At 38.5% G+C, this 25,408-nt stretch overlaps 1 protein-coding gene across 7 annotated transcripts in view; it reads right to left on the reverse strand.

Moving 5' to 3' along the window:
- Positions 1-1,731: 1,731 nt before the first annotated feature.
- CAPS2 (calcyphosine 2) overlaps positions 1,732-25,408 on the reverse strand; it is a 47,383-nt gene continuing 23,706 nt past the window's right edge. For 5 of the 7 annotated variants that reach the window (XM_039342315.1, XM_039342309.1, XM_039342311.1 and 2 more), the window contains 7 exons: positions 15,935-16,053; positions 13,038-13,114; positions 12,458-12,612; positions 11,061-11,180; positions 10,899-10,973; positions 10,405-10,501; positions 1,732-4,836 (listed from right to left, as the gene is read on the reverse strand). In XM_039342315.1, coding sequence (XP_039198249.1) covers positions 4,661-4,836; positions 10,405-10,501; positions 10,899-10,973; positions 11,061-11,180; positions 12,458-12,612; positions 13,038-13,114; positions 15,935-16,053 — 819 coding nt within the window. In that variant the 3' untranslated portion in view covers positions 1,732-4,660. The remainder of the gene's footprint in view (positions 4,837-10,404; positions 10,502-10,898; positions 10,974-11,060; positions 11,181-12,457; positions 12,613-13,037; positions 13,115-15,934; positions 16,054-25,408) is intronic. The other 2 variants (XM_039342314.1, XM_039342316.1) reach the window with 2 other exon arrangements.

Below are 25,408 nucleotides of genomic sequence, written 5' to 3' on the forward strand. Positions count from 1 at the left end.
GAAGAGCCTAATGCTGGGAAAGATTGAGGGCAATAGAAGAAGGAGATGACAGAGAATGAGGTGGCTGGATGGAGTGACTAAAGCAGTAGGCATGAGCTTAAATGGACTCCAGAAGATGGTAGAGGACAGGAAGGCCTGGAGGACCATTGTCCATGGGGTCGCGATGGGTCGGACATGACTTTGCAACTAACAACAAAGGTCATGTAATCATCTTTTGCAAACTTCTGACAAGCACTGTCAATGGAGAAGCCAGATTCACTTAACAACAGTGTAACTAACTTAACAACTGCAATGATTTATTTAACAACTATGGTAAGAAATCTTGTAAAACTCACTTAACAATTGTCTTGCTTAGAAATGGAAATTTGAGGCTCAGTTCTGATCATAAGTGAAGAATTACTTGTACCGTAATAAAGATGTAACTGAGCTATAGGACCACAATGAACAAACCTACAACAAGGTTCAGGTAACCAAATAATTTGATTTGTTAACAAATAAATAGAACATGTAATTGCACCGTTTCATTTTACTTTCTATAGATATCTAGATAGTTAAAATAGAGAAAGATTTTTTTGTGTTCTGCTATCAAGGTTCTGATAGACAAGACCAAACAAATCAGAACTCTGAGGCTAGGGATTTCCTCAAAGAACATGTTTATTGGTTACATAGTATTGGCACAGTCAAAAGTGAAACCAAGTCTGAAATCCCCTCCAAAGAGAAACACTATTACAAAGTTAAACTTCCCATCCCATTGCTATGCAATCAGCTATGTTTCCTAACAGAATAGTTTGGCAGGCTTTCTAACCAAATGCTCACATCCCCCACCTAACCGATAGAAATGACCTTGGTTCCCACGAGACAGTGAAATATTTAGACTAGCAGAAATCCTCCGCTCCCCCTCCCATTCTTGTGGCAACCTAGAATGAGCAAGATAGCTGCAGCCAGATTCGTTGTAGAGTTGACACCTGCTTCTTCTACTGTTACAGTAGAAATAAAGCACAGGTATCAAATTAATGTTACTTAATGGGCACCAATAATTATATATACTATATTATTATGTTATCACAATAACTGTTCACTAAAAAGTGTTCTCTTGTTTTTAAATGTAACTGACTGGTGCTTTTTCCCATATCTTAGAAATAAACTAAATACTTAACTAATAATGCATATTAAATCATTTAATGTTTAAGCAATAAATGATTGAATTTTAATTCATTTTTAAAAGTTAAACCATAGAACTATAGAGCCGAGGTGGCGCAGCAGTTAGAGTGCAGTACTGCAGGCCACTTTAGCTGACTGTGTTCAGCAGGTCAGCGGTTCAAATCTCACCGGCTCAAGGTTGACTCAGCCTTCCATCCTTCCGGGGTAGGTAAAATGAGGACCCAGATTGTTGGGGGCAATGTAAATATATATATACATTGCTTACTGGTGTACACCGCTTAGAGAGTGCTTGCACTTAAAGCGGTATATAAGTCTCATAAATAAATAAATAAATAAATAAATAAGACAAGTTGTAAATTTTCTTAGAATATTTAGTTAAATTATCAGAACACAAATAGTGGAATTAGTAATATAATGTCTCTCTTTTCAAGAATTATGGATTTTCCCCTTCAATTTTTCATCTGTCTTTGTATTCAAGAAAGAAAACTTAAGCAGTTTCTCTTAAAAGAAATGTGTTCATTCTATATCACATTAAAATAATTCCCAAAATAAAACTACATATACCAAGAGTGCATTTTCATAATCAATCAATTCTTTAATATAGTCATTGCACAGTTGGACAGAGACATGATAAAAGAACATAAAGTATTACACAGATATTAAAATAAAGTAAGTCAGAGTACAATATGCATAAAGTATTAAATACTGGGAAAATTTAAAAAGTAATTACTAGATCATTAAAACAAAATACTAGATTACGAACATGGTGAAATGCTGAAATACTACCCTACACATCTCTATCATCCTCATCCCCTTCTCCCTAGCTTTTCTTCTCTTCTGTTCCATTTCTGGATCATGTGGCAGATTACCAAATAGAATTTTGTCTCTAGCCATGTAAGGTTGGGGTCATGAGCCTGAAATAAATTTCAGATCATTGCAATTTCCAGAAAATGTAGTTTATACCTGTAAATTATGAAGCCAACATTGGAGCTTATCAGTCTAATAAGTTTGCCAACCTTATTTTTTTTATTTTGTTTATACAATTTATAGGCCACCCATCTTACCTCAAGCTAACTCTTAAGCAGACTTCCAGTTTGGAAGCCCAGATATTAACATAGGGGCCAAGGTGGAAGAAGACCAAATCTTTCTGAGACCATTCTGTTCAAATTTCCTGCATATACCAGGTGGATGAATTCCTCCCGCTTTCCTACTGGGATAGGAGATCTCAAGTAAAAGAATATAGAAGGGCAGATACTATTTTTCAAATGGAAGAAGGATTGTTGAACTTTGCTGAAGTTAGTAAATGAATCAAGCGCTCCTCTATAGCTCCTCTATAGCTAACTATGTTAGTTTGCAATCAGGTACTTGTACTATTAAAAAAAATTAGAAATATCCAAGTTGATGTTTAGTTACAATTAGCACTGCATTATTCAGGGTTATTTTATACTTAATACTGTCCTTAATTATCTATGAACTGAAATCAGCTCACAAGGAATGCTCCAATTGAGGACTCTGAATACATCAGTGTCTCTACAATAGACGTTCCAAGTTGTAAAATGTGCATCAAATTCAACATTTCTGCCATATTTGCATTAACTACCTTAAATGAGAAGCAGTACCACACCTGTTTAAACTGCAGGATGAAAAACATATTTCTTGCCCTTTTTGATGGAGGCTTGAAGCTCATGATAGTAATAAGCTTTCAATCAGCTTTCTACTATCTACAAATTACAGAAAGTTGTAAATGACAGTCACATAACCAAGGGTAGTCATAGATGTACATGCTCCCCAAATAAATGCCCCTAGAAAATCTCCCTTAGTGACACCATTTAAAATAATCAGATCCAGTCGGCTGAAGACCTGCGCTAAGTACAATTCAGCATAGTTAGATAGCAGCAGATTGCGAATGGCAAACAGCAAAGTGGAAAGATTCTAGATATGGAAGACATTGTGGAAATTCTTTGCATTACTCACCCACTTCTGACACTGAAATTATTGACATATCAATGATGATTAGTTTTAAGCAGATTCTCGGAGGAGGGGGGATGATGCGCAATAAGACTGCAGTGGCTGAATTTTATTAATGTTGCTATTGCAAAATTCAGTGGGGCAAGACCAATTTCTAAAACTTAGAATCTAGTAGAAATAAATATTATAAGCTCCTCACACTGTTGTATCTCTTGCCCTGACTCCCCTTTAGTATCAGAGAAGTCTAATAATATCCATTAAGATGAGTTCCTTCTTGCATCCAGGTCTTCTGAAAAATTATCACATTAAATTTGGCTAAATAAAAGGTAAAGTCAGATTCTGTTATTCTCATCCTCAGGAACTGAAAGCATACTGTACACTGAAGTAGGCTGCCAAGAGTACTACCAGGTACTATTTTTATAAGAATTGATTGCTTTGAAACCTCCCTCTGCATGTCTTCTCTGTTTTTCCTTATGTACCTTCTTGGGCGCTATCCCATCTGATCAATTAGAAAATTACAGCTGAAGGATGCGCAATCCTGTCATACAGTAATTTAGCCTCTTAACATAGGCCTATTTCCCTTCATCTTTTGTTAGTTGAAAGGCATTATTTTCCAGTGGAATGGATGAGTCAATAAAGGTTGAAATAGTAATCCCTGGTCAGACTCCTGGGTTCTATTCAGATAATCCCTACATGCATCCTGTTGAACGTATATACAGAAAGGCTTATTTTTTTTCCTTAGGTGGAATATTAAATGTTCTGCAGAGAAACTGAACATAGCTTTCACAAACTCCAGAAACATTTGTCTGTTTTTGAGGCCTTCTGCTATGACTTGAATGAGCTTTTTTAATATCTTAGCCTACAGAGAATACTGTATATACAAAGACCTGATCTTTTTGTTCTGGAAAGGCATAAAAGGTGGAAGACATCTTTCCTGGTTGTTGTCTTTATTCCTTTGCCAGCCACGAAGAGGAATTAGGCAACCCCTCTCCGTTTTGATCAACAGATGTCTTTTACCTTTTATACCTTTCCAGAACAAAAAGATCAGATCTTTGTACCAGGCATAAGATACCAAAAAACAATTCCAAGATGAAGACTCATACACAACAACCCAGGCTCCATCCGTAACTCCTTTTCCCCCTCTCCTTACCATGCTCTTTTCATATAAGCAATCTCCTGTATGTTTAACATGAGACTTTTACTTTTCCAATATATATAAAGCATCTGCTCAGGCAATTAGCTACAAAATAATGATTACAAAATAACAAAACAATGATTACATGATAACACTACAAGTATCAATATAAAATGGTTACTATATATAAAATAGCTGCTAGTGTCAAACTTAAACATACTAAAATCATAAACACAATAAAATCCCTTCAATACTTTAATTGCAAGAAGAAAAACAAGCCATGCTTTAAACATTACTATACCTTCAGATTATGAAGGCCAATTTATTAAAGCTATTTAGAAAGTTAACAAATGTTCAGAGTCTCTATTTCTAATTTTTACATTATATTTTTTACTTCTAAATTCCCCAGGGATTTCTTAATACATTAATAAAATCTTCATCATCCAGAATGCCAATACTTAATCCTTCATAATAATCCTCAAATTCACCAAAGGAAACTTCACTGGGATTGCTGCAGGCATCCTCCAGTGTTTCAAGAAATGAAGATTTAATTTCTTCCTCAGTTGCATTTCCTGTTAAAATATTACTTACTATTAAAGTTGCTAGTGAGCATATGAAAGCTTCAATAAAACATTAAAAAATAAAAATTACACCTGTGTTCTTCAGATGTTAAAAACATGCTATATATCTAATCAAAAAGATTTCCTAAGAAAAGCAAGTTAAAATAGAAAATTCAAGGGATAGCTTAGTAAAAGTAACTTGTGTAGGAGTCTAGGAGGTAAATGACAAAATGTGCATCACCATGTCACAATGCAAATCGTTGTTAATTAGATATTTTCATACAACATCATACTGCAAATGCAAAACAGAGGGATTGCTTTGTTTTGTAATGCTACTGCACAGATGCTCACAATAATTCAGTCTCTTACTTTAAGCCTACATTTATCCCAAACTTTGTAATGTCTTTTTCCAAATATAACAGACTACAATATACACCAAATGAAGGTTCTGGGCATGCTCAGGTTACTAAGATTTCCAAGAATGCTGAAAGAAACAGTATCATTATGTTGGCAGCTGACTGAAAAATGAATCTGGTCTTGTGTGTTCTACTGATCAACATAGGAATGTTGTCTATTTTGTCAACATAGCTGCATTCAGCAGACAAATATTTGAGACTGCATATGAATTAAATACCTCATATTGAAACTTCTTGAGCTTTTTTAAAAAAAAACATTATTCTTTCTTTCCATTCTGTTTTTATAATGTATTTTTACATTTTTTTGAATAATCAAGCAACCTGAAAAAGCAGATGCTTGCAAATTCTTTAGTAACATTAAGCTGATCTAATGGAAACATGTTATACATGTAATGAATAGTCCTTATCTGCAGGAAAAAAAAAAGTAATGTAGGTCTGTCCGTAAAGCCATGCAGCTAAAGAAATGGCCATAGAAATAGAGTTTCATGGTAAGGATCTTGAAGTCAAATAGTTTTAGAAGCTCAGAGGTAGAATATAAATTTGCCCCAAAAGACTGAAGATATATAAACTAAGATAGGGATTACCCAAGGCAGATATAATAAATTAAATTCTTTCTTAAACTGAATGACTATAATGACTATAATCTCCCTGCACCTAAGAAGTAGTAGCAATACAAACCAATAATTACTTTATTTATTTATTTATTTATTTATTTATTTATTTATTTTTATTTATTAATAAAATTTATATGCCGCCCAATCCCTAGGGACTCAGGGCGGTGTAAAAAATTAAAACAATAAATAGAACGATAAAACAATAAAATAAGTGCATTCATACATCATGTCCAGTCATATCCCGCCCCCCCCGGGGACATCAACCCCAGGCCTGCCGGAACAGGAGAGTTTTAATGGCTTTCTTAAAGGCCGGCAAGGTGGGAGTAGTTTGAATCTCGGGGGGAAGTTGATTCCTCCAGGTCGGAGCCACCACAGAAAAGGCCCTTCCCCGAGGGCCCGCCGGCCGACATTGTCTGGCCGACGGGACCTGAAGGAGGCCCAATCTGTGGGACCTCACCGGTCTCTGGGAACTATGCGGCAGTATGCGGTTCTGTAAGTAACCTGGTCCTAAGCCATGAAGGGCTTTAAAGGTGATAACCAACACCTTGAATTGCGTCCGGAGACCCACAGGAAGCCAGTGCAGCTCACGGAGGATAGATGACACGTGGGTGTACCTTGGTGCACCCACAATCGCTCTCGTGGCTGCATTCTGAACCAACTGCAGCATCTGAACACTCTTCAAGGGTAGCCCCATGTAGAGCGCATTACAGTAATCCAGTCTTGAGGTGACAAGGGCATGAGTGACCGTGAGTAGAGCCTCCCGGTCCAAATAAGGCCGCAACTGGTGCACTAGGCGAACCTGGGCAAAGGTCCCCCTGGCCACAGCCGATAGATGTTGTTCCAAATTTAGCTGTGAGTCCAGGAGGACACCCAAGTTGCGTGCCTGCACTGAGAGAGGTAAATTTCCCCCCCCCAGGGCTAATGATGGACCATCAGAATGACCCTTGGGGGGCAAGACCCAGAGCCACTCAGTCTTCTCAGGGTTGAATCTAAGCCTGTTCACCCCCATCCAGACCCTCACATCTTCCAGGCACCGGCACATCACATCGACTGCTTCACTGAAAGGACACGGGGTGGAGATATACAATTGGGTATCATCCGCATACTGATGATACCTCACCCCGTGTCGCCGAATGATCTTGCCCAGCGGTTTCATGTAGATGTTAAAAAGGAGGGGGGACAGGACCGAGCCCTGAGGCACCCCATAATCCAGGCGCCTAGGGGTCGATCTCTGTCCGCCTGCCAACACCAACTGCGACCTGTCAGAGAGGTAGGAGGAGAATCACCGCATTACGGTGCCGCCCACCCCCACCTCTCCGGGACGACGCAGAAGGATACCATGGTCGATGGTATCGAAAGCTGCTGAGAGGTCAAGAAGCACCAGGATAGAGGAATGACCCCTATCCCGGGCTTGCCAGAGGTCATCGGTCAGTGTGACCAAAGCAGTCTCAGTGCTGTAGCCGGGCCTGAAACCAGATTGAAAAGGGTCCAGATAATTCGTTTCATCCAAGGATCGCAAGAGTTGGGACACCACCACCTTCTCTACAACCTTCCCCACAAAGGGGAGGTTGGAGACAGGACGAAAGTTCTTCAAAACATCTGGGTCCAGGGAAGGCTTCTTGAGGAGGGGCCTCACCACCGCTTCCTTCAAAGGTTGCAGGAAAGACCCCTCCATCAAGGAGGCGTTGATTATCACCTGGAGCCAGCCTCGTGTCACCTCCCTACTGGCAGAAACCAGCCAGGAGGGGCACGGGTCCAATAAGCAGGTGGCGGCATTCATTGCCCTCACGGCCTTGTCCACTTCATCAGGGGTCACAGGCTCAAACTCGCTCCAGATAACATGACTAAGACCAGCCCCCGGCATCTCGGCTGGCACTGCCCAGTCGGAGTCCAGGTCTCTCTGAATCTGAGTGATTTTGTCCGAGAGAAACTGAACAAACTCCTCAGCTCTCCCCTGCAAGGGTTCCTCCGCCTCCTCCACTTTAAGAAGGGAGCAGGTCACCCTAAACAAGGCAGCCGGGCGAGATTCTGAGGACGCAATAAGTGCGGAAAAGTGAACACGCTTTGCCACCCTTATCGCCACTAAATAAGTCCTAAGATAGGCTCTTAATAGTGATCAGTCAGATTCAGAGTTACTGGCCCTCCAACGTCACTCTAGACGTCTCTTGTGGTGCTTCATCTCCCGGAGCTCCTCAGTAAACCAAGGCGCCCTCCGGGGACCACTCCCACAGAGAGGTCGCAAAGGCGCAATTCGATCCAGGGCCCCGGATGCCGCCTCATTCCAGGCCGCAACCAGGGACCCGGACGAGTTGTGGACAAGGGAGTCAGGTATTTCCCCAAGCTCCTCCTGGAACCGATCTGGGTCCATTAGGTGCCTGGGGCGGAACCACCTAATCGGCTCCACCTCCCTGCGGTGGGGGAGTGATGCTCTGAAGTCCAGCCTCAATAGGAAATTATCTATCTATGACAAGGGAGAGGTCTCTATTCCCCTTAATTCCAGATCATGTCTCCATTGCCCCGAGAGAAACACAAGGTCGAGCGTGTGACCACCCCTATGAGTCGGATCCTGGATTACCTGGGTCAGGTCCATGGTTGCCATGGAATCCATGAACTCTTGCGCCCCCTCTGAGCATTCGCCAAGTGATGGCAGATTAAAGTCCCCCAGTAACCATAAGTCTGGGGAACCCGGCTACTGACTCCAGCAACGCAGGCAGGGCTGTTGCAACGCAGCTGGGAGGTAGGTACGTCAGCAACAAGCCCAACTGAACCCGTGAACCCAACTTCAATAGGAGGGACCCACACCCAACAATCTCCGGGGCAGGAATCCCACGAGGACTCAGGGACCTCCGAGCAATGACTGCCACTCCCCCACCCCTGCCCTGATGTCGAGGCTGATGAAGCACCACAAACCCGTCTGGGCACATCTCCGAGAGGGAAACACTCCCCTCAGGGCCCAGCCAGGTTTCAGTTATACATGCCAGGTCCGCCCCCCTGTCCAATATTAGATCACGGATAAGGGGGGCTTTGTTGACAATGGACCTGGCATTAAGCAACAGCAGCCTACAACTAGGGCCCTGTACTCCCCTGTCACCAGTACTACAGGATGGGCCTTTTGAGGGGCCGGAACAAGGAATCGTTCTAATATAGCAAGTCCTCGTTCCCCGAAAATGGCTGCCCCTCAGCTCCCGCCATATCTGCTCATCCCATGCTCCGACCTTCTCCCATCCCCGGAGTACCCCCACCCTCACCAACTTCTCCCTTCCCGACCAGACTAGCATTCCATGCACACCAAGCCCAAGGGTAAGTCCTGCCCCCCCACTTTTGCTATTGCACTCAGCAGAGGGGGCACCAGGCTCCACCCCCGACTCTACCATTCTCCTACCACAGACACTCAATACACATTCACACTCAATTAATATACATAAAAGATAATTCACATTCATACGCCCTAAATACAATAATAAAATTTATACCTAACAGGGCAACCATTCATCTACATACATACACATACTCACAACAATTAGACAACTTGTGCCACATTGGGTCATTATTTCAAAGATATTTCCTTAGCTAAACAGAAAAACAGAATGATCATGGGCAGGCAAAAAAGCAGTGGGAATGGCAGTGACTTCCAACTTCCTGTTGCCTTTCCTTGACTTACCTTGTGGGAAACTGGTATGGAGCATCAGAAATTGATCTTCCTTCCTTCCCCCTTCCCTTCTCCTTTCTTCACCTTTCCTATCATTCTGTCATTACCTACCTTCCTTCCTTCCTTCCTTCCTCCCTCCCCTCCTTCTTTCCTGTTTCTCCCTCCCCTCCTTCCTTTCATCTTACTTCCCTGTCTCCTTCTCTCCTTCCCTTCTCCCCTTCTTTCCTGCACACCCTATCATTCTGCTATTATCTTCCCTCCTCCCCCTTCCTTCTCTTGAATACTTGACAGCTTCCCATTCACTTTGCTTGTGGGAAGCTTTCAGAAGAAAAGTCAGTGGGGAAGCCAGCAGACGTTACAAGATCAAGGGCAGTAATCACGTAAGATGCTGCTGCCAGGTGGGGGAGGAAGAGAGGGGATGCACAGGGGTGAGGATTGTACATGGGTTGTGAGACAGATGCCATATAAGTTGAGAAGGATATGTGGGTGTGTGCTTTAGATGCCACATGGGTTGGGGAGGGTGCACAGATGACTAGGTTGGAAAGAGTGGCCATGAGTGCACAAGAGGTGAGGGTGGGATGGGTAGGGTCTATGGGAAAGTGGAATAGGTCAAGAAATATGGAAGCAAGTGGCTGCTGCTGGGTGGAGGATAGAGCAAGGAATTGCAAAACAGTCATGTAACACTGACAATTAAGATCACATGACTGCAGTAACAGCCAGTAGCACTGAAGCAACTACAACTTTCCCAAATTTTATTCCGTTGGGAGTCATGGGTCCCAGATTTTAGATCTGTAAATTAGCTGATTTGAGGTACCTAGTTTCAAAAAATGTTGCCCTTCTAATGCACTGTTTCACCTAGTTAAAGGTCATGACAACAAAAGTTTTAGTAGTATATAGATACCTGCTATAACTTGAGGATGTTTTCTAGCACAATAACATTTCTTGATATCTACCATAGGGACTCTGCCAGTTTTATTGTAATCTAGCTTCATATAAGCCTAAACATAATCAGAAAAAAAATGTGAGCATCAGATATATGGAAAAAATGTTTATATACATCTGGTATTTTTACGTGAAAATAAAGTAATATTAGCAAAATTATATCAACGTGCTACATATAGACTTTATATTTGTGGAATACCCGACTTTACATAAATGTTTGGAAAAAGAGAAATTAAAGAAGTAATTGGGTACACCTAATTGAAATTAACATCAGTGCAAGTAAGCTTTTAAAATTTCCTCATGACAGTAAGTTTTGTTCAATCAGTATCTTATAACAATAAATATATTTTCTACTTAGAAATCTGAATGTGTTTTTTGTTAACACTATCAATTTCTTAGCACATTTTTCCCTGTTGCATAAACAGTAAAGAATTTTCTCACTGACTCACTTACTTTCACACTGACAATTTTCTTCAAATGACACAGAAAGACTTTTCTCACAATAAACCAAATCTTGACATTCTCCCGCTAAAAAAAATCCAGTAAAGCATTATACAGATTAAGAGTATTCAACTTTTAATACATGAATTATAGTCTTAAAATAAGATTACTTACTTTCCTAACAAATATTTTTCTGTATTCATTCATTTCTCCAAGAATAGCACGAATAAATTCAGTATAATCAATTTCACCATTATTGTCATCATGTAGAATTAACCATAAAGATTCAAATTCCTAAATTTAAAATACAAAGTCAAATTAAACGCTGCATACCTAACTAACAAAATAAGTACCATGACATTAGCAAAACTCAAATTAATGCTTCAGGGTATTCATTTGAAAATTGTGCATTTCTTTAAAAACTGATGTAAATATTAAAATACAAACTTTAGTATTTAATGTTTCAGATTTCACCAAAGCAGCAGTTCAAACAAAAGGTTGTGGAAGGGGAGAGAGAGACTAGCTTCATTCACTTTCTTCATATTCACTATAGCAGCAACAATCAAGTAAGTAATTCATCCCCAGCTTATGTTACAGCTGTCTTCTATTGGCTAGAACAGTGATGGTGAACCTATAACATGCATGTCAAAAATGATACATCACTATGTTTTGGATGACATGCCAAGTGTTCACCAACACCCAATAATTATTCTCAAAATGTGTCCTTTTCTTGTGCAATTTTTGGAGGCTAGAGAGTGCAAGAATGGGGTGTGCTGTCATGCAGCCTTTAGACCCATCAAAAGTTGTGTGAGAGGGCTGTGCTCTTACACAATCTCTGGAGCTTCTGAAAATTATGCAAGAATGGGGTTTTCAGAAAGTGCAAGAAGAACATTCTTTGAAGCTACTTTAAGAATGAAGGACACATAAAACCCATAGTAGGCTCAGGTAGGCCACAGGGGCCTGTCAACAGAAAGAAAATATGGCCTAAAAGTAAGCAGAGAAAATAAGCAGCAGGCTGGTCCTGCCTATGGGGCAATTGTACTATTCCCCAAGCTCAACAATTAGTTTCCATAAACGTCCAAGTAACTAAGATTCTATTAGTATTATATTTCTCATTTATGCATGCATGCATTCATACTGCCCAAATTATAACTTTGTGTGGGGTAGCATCAGATTGAAACACATATGAAAGTAAGCAATAAATATAATGACTATAAAAGCACAATGCAAAATAGCCCAAAACCATGAAAGCCTTGTACTTTGGTCCTGGACGGTATTATCAAGATCTTCTGCCTGGCTAAATGGTCCAAAGCCCATCCTGCAATATCACTGTTTTTTTTTTCCCCTCATATGAAAACTCTAATTTGGAGTTTCTTAAGTTCCCAAACCTCTAAAAGCATGTGTGTTCTTCACATACAATGTTATCTCATCCTCCCACTTTGTCTGGCCTATTCCTTTTCAGGAAATTGTATTTTTCAATCTTTGCAAATTGCTCATGAATTACATACCACAATGTTGAAGTAATGCCTATTAAATTGTATCTACTCTCTTATATAAGGATTTTGACATACCTCTTCAGTCACTTCTAAATGAAATACTTTTAGAGCTTGTTTGTAGTCTGCTTTTGTAATATTTCCATTTTGCTTCTTGTCCAATTCACGAAAATATTTTCCTACTCCTGAAACAATACGAACTCCTCTTTTACTTAATTTTGGTCTCAAATTATCTAGATAAGAATTTAAAATGGTTGATTAAAATTATGCTTCTTTCTCTTAAGTACAGTAATTGTTTTCAAATATGTAAAAGTGTGACCTAATCTACCTCAATATTGCCTTTTAGTGATATAGTATGATAAGCTGAAGAAGAATTATTTTCTAATTCTGCTATACAAGGAAATTACTAGAGATGTTCAGAATTTATCCTAGGATATTCTGCATATAAAGAATTATCCCATTCTGATAGAAGATTGCTAATATCAAAGAAAATTCACACTATTTTTTTCTGTATCAAAAAATTATATTACCTACAATCAAAAGCCTTTTCTGAAACTATACTGTAATACAATTACTACATAAAGTACAATCTAGGTTCCATGAAAATATTTTTACAGAACTCATAGACAAGAATTTCTAGCAAACAGAATATACAAACCTTGAATATTCCTCAAAGTTTTTTTCCAATCATCTTCTTCCTTGATAGGATGTTTCTCATTTTCTATATTATACATCCTATAATATATGCATTTGTTAAGCAGTCATAAATACAGAAGATTACTTTCACAGATATATATTATATTTTACATATAAATTAGGAAAAACAGATTTTTTTGACTTGTAAAATATTTTATATATATTTATAGTATCTAAAAACTTTGAAATAAACTTATTCTAAGGTTTAAAATGAGCCTCCCAAATCTAGCCAGACATGAAAGTATTTTATGCAGGAATACATTGTAGATGGCTTCATGGATGCAATGAAGAGACCTCTGTATTTAATCTTGAAAGGTGAGACAGCTTTTGAAATACAGACTCTTAGGGGTTATTTGCTTACCCAGTGCATGTGATTATTAAAACTCACTCAGCTTGAACAAGGGATAGCCCAGATTGATGATTAACTACCTGTTAACCAGATTAGTACACATGTGAAACATCCAAAAGATAAGTAATTTCACCTTATCAAAAGAGATGAATTCCAGTTTTTGAGTATACGTATTTAAAAAAACAAGTTCAGAAATATTCTGAATTAAAAGAAACCAAGTCTTAACTTGTTCAAGCTAAATCTTGAGAGTTACATCAAATAATCTCATTTGGGTATATTTTCTAGTCAGAGATAATAGAAGATATGAAACAGGAAGGGGATTTGTGTTATTACTGTGTGATAGCATCAAAGCTATTTTATACTTCACATTATATTAGGCTTCATATCAAAGCCAGGTCCAGGTCCTTGATTTGTGTTTTTCATTGTTTGTTTATTCTGGCATGCACTTTTGATTTCACCACCCCCCACTAGTACCAAGACAGCCTGGAACTGCTGTTAATTTTCTACATTGCATCACAGGGTTATTATGTGAATACTGTAGGAAATTAAAGTGACAGCTAAACACAGCCATATAGGACTCCAGACCAGAAAAAAATACATTAAATGGAGTTTCAGTCAGGCATTACCTAAAAACATTTAATAAATCTATTAAATCTGCAAAGACAAAAAAACCACACTGTGCTTTTTAATCAGTAGTACTAGAAATATCCCATTAGAAGGTACAGAATATATATGATCTTTCTCCATCTTACCAGTTTTCACTTTAGTAGCCATAATCTGTACAAACTATTTCTGAACTTTCTTTTAACAATGGGCCCACAAAGAGGTACTAGCAATCACTCATTCAAAATGTATCATGTCATGTCTAGCTAAGGCCACATCTATCTTCTTATCTTTACTTCCTAGAGTTCCTTAATATGACAAGGATGTTTCTTTGATGGTCTGATTAATAGATTAGCAAGATCCTAGCCAACACCCATTTTATATAAATCTTTAGTATTCCTGCTCCTACTTGCTGGCCCAATTCACAGACTGTCTAATTATGCATTATTGAACAAGCCACCATAGGATAAGTACCTATGATATGCAAATATACTAAGCCAAAAATATGATTTACACCTTATAATTTACTACTCATAATCTCTAGATTCATAAAACATACCAAGGCAAAGCCAAATAAACTACATTATATATGTCTGTCCTGACCACTTTCTACAGGGGGATGATCGAGAGCATCCTGTCATACAGCATCACAGTTTGGTTTGAAAGCATCACTGCTTCAGACAGGAAGGCAGTGCAGAGAGTGGTGAGAATGGCCGAAAAGATCATTGGCAGTTCCCTCCCTTCCATCCAGGACATAGCACAGAAGTGCTGCTTGAGCAGGGTCCGTAAGATTATCTGGGACACTACACATCCTCTTCATGACCTGTTTTCGTTACCTTCTGGGAGGAGGCTTCATGGTATCTGAAGCAGAACATCCAGATTCAGCCATAGTTTCATTCCATACAGCATTAACCTTGTGAACTCTTAAGCTTCCTCTTTCCGTTATATATTCAAGATGGAAAATATTCAATATGTATTTGCTACATATATGTAGGAGTGTGGGTCTATACATATGTTGTTCATAGTATGTTTAGGTGTGTGTCATGTATGTGTTTCACTTTGGGAGCGGGCAACTAAATTTCATTTTTGATGTGTGCCGTTGTGCCCACAGTAAAAAAAATGTCAATAAAAGTTATCTTATCTTATATCAAAATGATGTATTATCTCAGTTACTATATCTTCTAATCTGCTATTTTTAAAGATTATAGCATATTCTTTTTCTTACTCCAAATAACTACTATTGATTTATTTCTAATCTCTTACATTTATTAGACTATCATTAAAGTTCTAGAAAGAGCTACAAGAATCAGGAAGAAGCATGAAATATCCATTACAGTAATTTTTTTCCTCTATTTACAGGTTTTCTTTTATAAACAATAATGTAATTGCCAATTAATTCCCACTTTTGAAATGAAACTATTAAACTAGTGTTAAATAATCACATGTTCTTCACATGTATTAAGAACTGATTTGGAATTCTTGGACATATAGTTTCAATATTTCTGAGGGACCTACATTACATACAGTTCTGCAATTCTTTTTTGTTTTAATTATATAAACCTGCAATTTGAGTGGAAGATTAGCTTTTTTCATTAAAAGCAATGAAAAAAAAGATATTTTTAATTGTATGATATCTCTCTTCAAACAAATTCAAAATTGTACTTTTTAGAAACAGTAACTATAATATAAGTAATGTTAGATGTACTTACACATTTTTTCTATGTTCTGGAGGAGTTTCTATCTTCTACAAACACCCAGTCATATAGTAACATTCTACTATGTGTACCTCTAATCAGGTATTAACATTTATGCTGGAGAAATACAAACAAACCCTCAAGCCAACAGATATAGAAAATATTTTTGATCAACAAAGAGGATTCATGAGCAGATACTCTAATTCCACTTACTTTAGAAAAGTTCTAGCCATTCCATCAATATTTGTGACACGGATTGTAAACAATGGTTTCCGCTTAATACTTTCAGGAAGGCCAGGATGTTGAAGGCTCAAAAAAGTTAGGTCTGCTCCCTGTGATCAATAATATAAAAATGATTTAAAAGTCTATTCCACAAAATATCAGTACAATATTAAAGAGATGAATTATTTCAAATATGTCTGACTTTGAGAAACTAGAAAGCATGATGTCAAACCAGACCAAATCTTCTATGTTATCCCTCCAGTTTTCTGCAAAGACAGTAATCTTAATGGACAGCATCTGTCTACTGTTCTGTCTTCAGTTATCTTTTCTGCTGCACGCCTTCCCAGTTATATATTAATATTTTGTTTATTCTCCCTCATTCTCTGAATGATCTTTTCTAAATAAGCCACTTTTCTCTCACAATGCTTTTATTTACTAACAGATAACACCTAACTTCCATGATTTTGACTGTTGTACTTATTGCCTCTGGACTTAATATGGCACAGTTGAGAAGAGTTGGAGTTCAGGATTATAAATTTCAAGACTAAAATATCCTTTTTAGATCCCGGGGAAGCAGAATTTATTCAGGGTTAAGAGTTGAATTTCTTATCAGAATATATGAACAGAACAGAACAATTTTGTTTCTCATATAACAGGAAAATATTTTTAAGTCATTAAGTTCTTTTGTAGCTCATTTGATAAATTGAAAGTAATATCTTGATTCAATTAGTCTACGTCCAGTTGTATGCAGATGTGTTGTAGCATCCTTTGTATAGAAAAAATATGTAATTCTGAGAAATCTATAATCTTTAGAGAATCAGGAACAAAATCCATATAGACATTTTCGTATAGTAATTCCAGATGAATACCTCTTGTATTTTTTCTTTTAATTGGTTTATTTTTTTTCCTCTTAATCAGCTGTATATATGAAGATGTTGACAAACATAAAATAAAATGCATAGTATGTGGACAGTATATTTTTCAGTCTATGAAAATCTACACAGATTCCCAACAGGTAGAAATAGTTGTCATGGGTTGCTAATCATGACTAGAGGTTCTTGCTATTATCACTTATAGCCACATCAGAGACTATATATCAGCATCCAATGTATGCATTTATTAAGACATAAGTATTCTTCATTCTGATATTGATTGAATGATTGTATTAGGGATATAGAGCACTATGTTATCTGTTGTAGTTAACATTTCTTCAGTTTAAAGTACAAATTCATACTTTCAAGATGTTATGCTGTAAATTCCAAATGTTCTAATATTGTTTTGTTATCCAAATTACTGTCAGGTTAATACAGTGACAAATAATTCTATGTACACATTCCATTATAGAGGAATGTGCAGTTCCTCTAATGAACATCACTGCTATACTGTTATTAGTAATAATTTCTTGAATTCTAAAAAAGATATTTTGAAAGAAATTCCTTTGTTGGGCACAGTTGAGCTTCAGGGTTTAGTCCCCATGGTCTATAAACTTAAATCCTAAAGCTCAATATTACCCAACAGAAACCGGATATAAACGCCTATACCAGTAAATTTCTCAGTTTTTAGAAGTTCCAATAGATACTTTTTGATTCTCAACACTCTGATAAAAATTTGGTTTATGCTTTATCAAATGAAATAAATAATGATTAATCACCTTAAGAAGCCATGCAATTCTATTCATTTAATTATAAAAGATAGTACACATTATGCTCAGTAATCTTCAATTGCCCGTCTGCCCTCTTGTGGCAAAGGGAAGATATGTAGCCTTAAAGCAATTTAAAAACAAGAAATTTTTTATTTAGTTTGCAACTAAAGAATTCGGGTGAGATCTTTCTGAATATTACTTTGGTTGTGGATATAAGCAATGTTATCAGAATAAATGTCTGCCTGCATTCTCTGAATACATTAAATCAGTTTGAAAAATCATATTAATAATCCATCTAACAATGAACACAGAAAATATTCAACAAAAAAAAATGAAAGCAACAATTGAAAATAAAGTATCATTGCCTACCCATTACTGACAATCACAAACCAGCCTGCAATGAATTCTATCTATACCCTTTGAAACAAATTTAATTAGCAAGTAGTAGAAGGAAGAAGTACAAGCTGGGCTTCAAAGAGGCAGAGGAACTAGAGATCAAATTGCCAACATTTGCTGGATTATGGAGAAAGCAAGAAAGTTCCAGAAAAACAGCTACTTCTGCTTCATTGACTATGCTAAAGGCTTTGAGATGGGAATATCAGACCACCTTACCTGTCTCCCAAGAAGCCTGTACATGGGTCAAGAAGCAACAGTTAGAACTGGACATGGAACAACTGATTGCTTCAAAATAGATAAAGGAGTATAACAAGGCTGCATATTGTCAGCCTGCTTAACTTATATGCAGAGTACACTTTGCAAAAGGACAGGATGGATGAATCACAAGCCGGAATTAAGATTGCCGGAAGAAATATCAACAACCTCAGATATGCAGACAATACCACTCTAATGGCAGAAAGAGAAGAGGAACTAAAGAGCCTCTTGATGGGGGTGAAACAGGAGACTGCAAAAGTTGGCTTGAAACTCAATATTAAAACACTAAGATCATGACATCTGGTCCCATAATCTCCTGGCAAATAGAAGGGGAAGAAATGGAAGCAATGACAGATTTTATTTTCTTGGACTTCAGGATCACTGCACTGTTATCTGCAGCCATGAAATTAAAAGACACTTGCTCCTTGGGAGGAAAGCTATGGCAAACCTAAGCAGCATATTAAAAAGCAGAGACATCACATTGCTGACAAAGGTTCATATAGTCAAAGCTATGATTCCCAATAGTGATGTAGGCTGTGAGAGTTGGACCATAAGAAAGGCTGAGCACTAAAGAATTGATGCTTTGAAATTATGGTGCTGGAGAAGATTCTTGAGAGTCCCTGCAAGGAAATCAAATCAGTCAATCCTACAGGAAATCAATTCTGACTATACTTTGGAAGGACAGATACTGAAACTGATCTCAAATATTTTGGCCACTTAATGAGAAGGGAGGATTTTTGGGAAAAGACCCTGATGTTGGGAAAGATTAAAGGCAAAAGGAGAAGGGGACAGTAGAAGATGAGATGGTTAGACAGTGCACTGATGCAATTAACATGAATTTGGGCAAACTCCACCAGATAGTGGAGGACAGGGGAGCATGATGTGCTATGGTCCATGGGGAGTAAAGAACTGGACACAACTTAGCAACTAAACAATAACAAGTGGGAAAAAAATATGTTCCAGCACAGGTACAGTAGATTTTGGTCAGGATCACTGAAAATAAATAGTTTTTGACCTGTTCGTATTCAATTATTTCAAGCAGAAATAATTCTTAAGACCATCACATTCTTCTGTTTACAGGGAAGGAACACCATCCTTCCTTAGTATGAGAAATGTTCTGTGCTTCTTCCAGCGCAAAAGGCCTCTAGAAGCAAAACTGTACCAGTGATACGTAAGACAATTCTAGCTTTTAAAAGTATTTTCTTCCCTTACTCCTATAAAAACACTCTATTTCTTTTTTTTAACAATATTTTATTAGGTTTTATAAGGATAGGAGAGCGATAGGGTCAATATACAGTAGGTATTGGGGTTCCAGGTAAGGCTCGGGAATGGGGTTGGGATAAAGGTAGGTACAACAATGGGGTTGCCCCCAGTAACATTTCCACGGTTTAGTAAGCAGACTATTGTCTGGATACAAATATTCAGTAACAATAATTAATATGATAGTAAATAGCTATAGTCAATAAGAATAACAGTGATCATAAAGAGTATCAATTAATCAGTAAATATCATTCATCTTATTAAATTTCACAATCATTTCTCGCCAGTTCATTTTGCTAACCATTGGTACAAATTTTCCTATGTTTTAAAATAGACTGAGTCTTCTTTTTCTTTAATCTCTAGGGTTAGTCTGTCCATTTCTGTACATTCTAAAATTTTCCTAATTATAATCTCATCAGATGGTATATTTTCATTTTTCCAAAACTGGGCAAATAGTATTCTCGCAGCTGTCAATATATGTAATATTAAATACTCATTCTCTTTCCCATAATTGGATCTTAATATTCCTAACAAAAACAGTTCTGGCCTGAATTCTATCTGTATTTTAGTCATCTTTTCCAGCCATGTATGAGTCTTAAACCATTTTTTTTTTTTTTTTGCACTGGGACAGTAAGTGTTCGTCCATCGATTTTGATGAGGACCTTGACATCTTGTGGATTATGAGACATCAACGATGTGTCCATAGGTGGCTGATAAGACCGATGTTAGCACGGAATGTTCTGCTACATACTGAACAAAGAAATGTAGACACTGTTACTTCAGCATTTACAGCTCTGGCTTTGCGGAGTGCTTGCTTCTCTTGTGCCAAGATTGTCCTTCTGTGTTCATATGTCTGGCAACCCTGGTACACCAAGGTATGCCATGTCGGTCGATCATGTGCCAGAAGTTCCCAAGAGATGATGTTAATATCTAGGGACTTGAGAGAGGCTTTCAGCGTGTCTTTATATCGCTTCTTTTGTCCCCCGTGCGATCGTTTTCCTTGAGACAGCTCACCATAGAAGAGCTGTTTAGGGATGCGATGATCTGGCATCCTTATGACATGGCCTGCCCAGCGCATCTGGGCTTTCATCAACAGAGTATAAACTGATGATAGGCCTGCTCTGGGGAGGACATCTGTGTCTGGTATCTTATCCTGCCACCGGATCCTCAGAATTCTATGAAGGCAAGTCATGTGGAAGTAGTTCAGTTGCCTAACATGCCTCCTGTACACTGTCCAGATCTCACTAGTATACATCAGGGTAGTTAGCACTGCTGCCTGGTAAACTTTAAGCTTAGTACCACTCGAATCCAGTAAAGGAGATCTTCCTAAGGGCTGAGGTCCATACAGGGATCTAAGGGCTTCATAGAATCGTTTGAGATCACCTCTATCAGCAAACTTCTGGATTTCATCTGCTTTGGCACTCAGCTAGGAGTCCTGCATCTTGCGGAGCTTGCTCTGTACAATCCTGCGAGTGTTTATAAAAGCATTTTTCTTTGCAGTTGACGATGGGTCATTCTGATGAGCACGGTAGAGATGATGTTTTTCAGTAAGCAAGGCCTTAATCTCTTCATCATTTTCATCAAACCAGTCCTGCTGCTTCCTATTTGAAGGTCCAAGAACCTTAAGTGCAGAAGAGTGCAAGATGTCCCGGAAACATTCCCAGTCCTTCTCAGTATTTTCCTGTATTTGCAGCTCCAGGAGTTGATTGTCAAGATCTTTTACTAATGAAACTACTACGTCAGGGTTTTCCAGTGTACTGACGTTGATCTTTTTCATCACAACTCTGTTTCCCTGTGGACGATTCTTTGGCTTGATGTGAATATTTAACTTGGAAATGATGAGTCTATGATCAGTCCAGCAGTCAGCACTCGGCATAGCCTTAGTTACTCTTACATCGTGCATGTCTTTCCTTCGCACAATGACATAATCAATGAGATGCCAGTGCCTGGAGCGTGGGTGCATCCAGGACGTCTTTTTACGAGTAGGCAGGCGAAAGATAGTATTAGTAATGACCAGATCATGAGCAGTACATGTTTTCAATAGTAACAGACCATTGCTATTATACGTGCCAATTCCATTTTTACCAATAACGCCATCCCAGGTAGAATGATCGGACCCCACTCTCGCGTTGAAATCGCCAAGTAAAATCAGCCTATCGGTGCGCTTCATGGAGGAAAGTAGAGCATCAATATCTTCATAAAACTTGTCCTTCATCTGGATTTGTCATTGTGGGTGCATAGGCACTGATCAATGTGGCTTGCTTTCCACTTAGTAATGGGAGATGCAGTGTCATGAGTCGATCATTCACACCCTTAGGAAGACTGGCAAGTTGGCGAACAAGATGGTTCTTAACCGCTAAGCCAACTCCAGACTCACAACGTTGGTCACTGCTACATCCACATCCTACATCCAATGTGTAACCGCCTCCTGTTTCTGTGAGCTGACCTTCATTGGCTAGACGAGTTTCACACAGGGCCGCAATGTCACTGTTAAATCTTGCAAGCTCTCTGGCTACCAGAGTTGTTCTTCTTTCTGGGCGATCTGCTAATGGATTGTCTTGGAGCGTACGTACATTCCATGTACCAATAGTAAGTGGTAACACCTTGTGTTTCGTCTTAAATTCTGTATTTCGACTGCATGAAATGGGATCCCCTCCAACCGCGGTAGGTTGGACAGGGTTTGAAGGAAGCAACAATGTTTAGGGCACATTTTCTAGCCCCTTCCTCATACTACGGAGGTGAGCAGTGTGATCCTAAAGAGGGCTGCTCAGTCACTGATAGACGCCGAATCCAGCTTTGCTTCATCAGCAAGAAGCGACCATTAGACCTGAGCTGCCTGTGTTCAGGTCCGCGTCCACAGCTCCCAGTGATTCCACACCTGCTGCTTCTTCACTCGCCTATCGCCACAGGACTTTAAGATTTGTCAGAATTAGGGAAAATCAAGATGTCAAGACTTGCGCGTGGATTGGATTTAAGTGAGGGAGAGGTGCGCATAGTCAGCCTCACTCTCTCTTCCCAGATTCCATCTTATTCCAATGGAAGGACAAAAGTCGAGACAGTTGGAGATGGGCTGGGCGCAGTGGTTGACCAGGGCATCTTTCGTGTCTTGCCGTGCTCTCAGCGTACCACATCACTTGCAGAAACTGCCTTCATGACCGTTGGTTCTATTTTAATAGATCTCATCCGTTCAATCCACCAGAGTCTGTCTTCACATGCTCGGGATAGACAAATCCCTTACTCACCGAGTGTCAAAGACACAATGGCTACTCTCAACCTGGTTTAGCCAGCCTGTCGAAGCTGTTGCCCAGGGTGTGGCCGCTGCGCATGTAACAGCTACCAGGAGCCACAGGTGAGAGCTGAGTGTCAGGTGAGGACCAAAGGTGTACGAGCTGCCCTAAAGAGGCACGACATGCCCTACACCAGAGGTACTACCCCTCCTGTGTATGGGATGGTAGTAAGTACCTGGCTTTTGATTACATTTCCAACAATTATTCGAAACATTTTTAAACATTTTCGCTAGTTTTACTGGTGTCATGTGCCATCTATAAAACATTTTATATAAGTTTTCTTTATGTGAAGCTGCTTTGGTGAATTTAATATTTCTATCCCATAGCTTTAGCCAATCTTCTAAGTCTATAGAACAGTGGTGGCGAACCTATGGCATGCGTGCCAGAGGCGGCACTCAGAGCCCTCTCTGTGGGCACATGCATTGTTGCCCCAGCAGAGTTTGCCAGAGTTAGCGAGCACGTGGCATTTGGAAGTGACAGGGCAGGAAGTGAGCGAGCAAACAGCATTGGCCCCCCGGGGATGGCGAGGGACTGGCCCAGGCCATGCTCACCCAGTCCGCCGTGACTACTGCAGCCACGCCCACCCAGTGGGCCAAGCCCCCCACCCGCCCTGAGGGCACAATACTGATGCAGCCCTGGCACTTTGCGATAAATAAGTGGGTTTTGGGTTACAGTTTGGGCACTCAGTCTCTAAAAGGTTCACCATCACTCCTATAGAATATCCAAAAAAAATTGCCCATACTATCATTGCTTCTTTTACTTGTTCTTCTTCCATCTTCCAATTTAGCAGAAATCTATAAAGTTTCTTAATCAAGTTTTCATCTCTTTTCAAGAGTATTTGGTCAAATTCTATCTGTTCTTTATAAAATCCCATTGTCTTTACATCTTTCTCATATTTTGTTTGGATTTGCAAATAAGGCCACCATGCTAAGTCAATACCTTGTTGTTGTAGGTCTTGCCTATCTTTAAGTTTTCCATTCTTGTCCAAAATGTCTTTGTAGGTAACAAGTTTGTCATAGTTAATTAAATTTGTGTAAGCAAAAGCTTCCATTGTTGAAAGCCACTCTGGTATTTTAATATAAATGTTTTGTTTAATTCTCTCCCATTCTAGAAACAGTACATTCCTTATAGCATGGTTTTGAAAATATCTGTGTATTTTATTTTTCCCATACCACAGGAAGGCATGCCAACCCAGTTGTAGGTCATGCCCCTCTAGGTAGAGAAGTCTTTTATTTCTCAACGTTATCCATTCTTTGAGCCATGGTAAAATGGCTGCTTGATAATAGAGTCTCCAATCCGGGAGTCCAAATTCTCCACTATCTTTAGCTTCTTGTAACATTTTAACTTTAATTCGTGATTTTTTCCCTTGCCATATGAATCTCAATATTGTTGCATTTAAATCATCAAAAAATATCTTTCCAAGTTTTACAGGAATTGTTTGAAATAAGAAAAGTAGCTTCGGTAGGACACTCATTTTCACTGTCGCTATTCTTCCTATTCTTCAGTTGAAGGTTTTTCCACTTTTCCAAATCTAATTTTATTTGTTTCAACAGTCTTTCATAATTATCTTCTTTTAATGTTATACATCTTGATGTTAAATAAATACCTAAGTATTTAACTTTTTGACTATTTGCATTTGTCTTTTTTGTGAATTGGATTTTCTGTTTGTCTGTTAAGTTTTTTGTTAAAACTTATGTTCCAACATCAGCTGTTGGAACATAAATTGCCAATTTAAATTGTTAAAGGCTTTTTGCGCATCAAGAAATATCAATGCCATCTGTTTCCCTGGATGATTTTCATAGTATTCCAAAACGTTTAAGATGATCCTTAAATTATTTTTTATCTGTCTTTTAGGTAAAAAATCATTTTGGTCTGTATGGATAAATTCAATCAGGAATTTCTTAATTCTTTCTGCCATTATCGAGGCAAAAAATTTATAATCCACATTTAGTAACGATATTGGTCTATAGTTTTTTATTTGTGTGGGGTCAGTGTCTTCTTTAGGTATCAAAGTGATATTAGCTTCAGTCCACGAGTTTGGTATTTTTGTCTCTGAAAAAATTTCATTACACAATTTCTTCAAGATCGGGCTTAATATATCTTGTAGTGCTACATAAAATTCTGCAGGCAGTCCATCTGGGCCCAGAGTCTTATCTTTTTTTTTGGCCTTTTTATAGCTTCTACAATCTCCATCACTGATATTTTCCCATTTAGTATATTTCGGATGTTCTCCAGGACTTTTGGCAAGTCAATTTCTTTCATATAGGCCTGTATTCCCTCTTTAGAGATCACCTCTGCCTTGTAAAGTGTCTCGTAATAGGCCTTAATAATTTTTTTCATTGCATCATTGTGGAAGTGTAACTCTCCTTTTGAGTCTTGTAGCTTATTTATCATTCTTTTTTCTTTTTCTTTCTTCAATCTGTATGCTAGCCATCTTCCTGGCTTATTGGCATTTTCAAAAAAGTTCTGTTTAAACCATTTAATCTTCTGTGCCATTATATCCATCTCACTTAGATTTAATTTATGTTTTATTATTTCCATTTGTCTCTTAAGAACTTTCTTTTGTGGGTCAATTTGTAGCTCAAGTTCCAATTTATTAAGTTCTTCTTTCAACTTTAACTGTAG

The sequence above is a fragment of the Crotalus tigris genome, unplaced genomic scaffold, assembly GCF_016545835.1.
Source record: "Crotalus tigris isolate CLP2741 ecotype Arizona unplaced genomic scaffold, ASM1654583v1 scf7180000017785.2122318, whole genome shotgun sequence".
Taxonomy (NCBI): domain Eukaryota; kingdom Metazoa; phylum Chordata; class Lepidosauria; order Squamata; family Viperidae; genus Crotalus; species Crotalus tigris.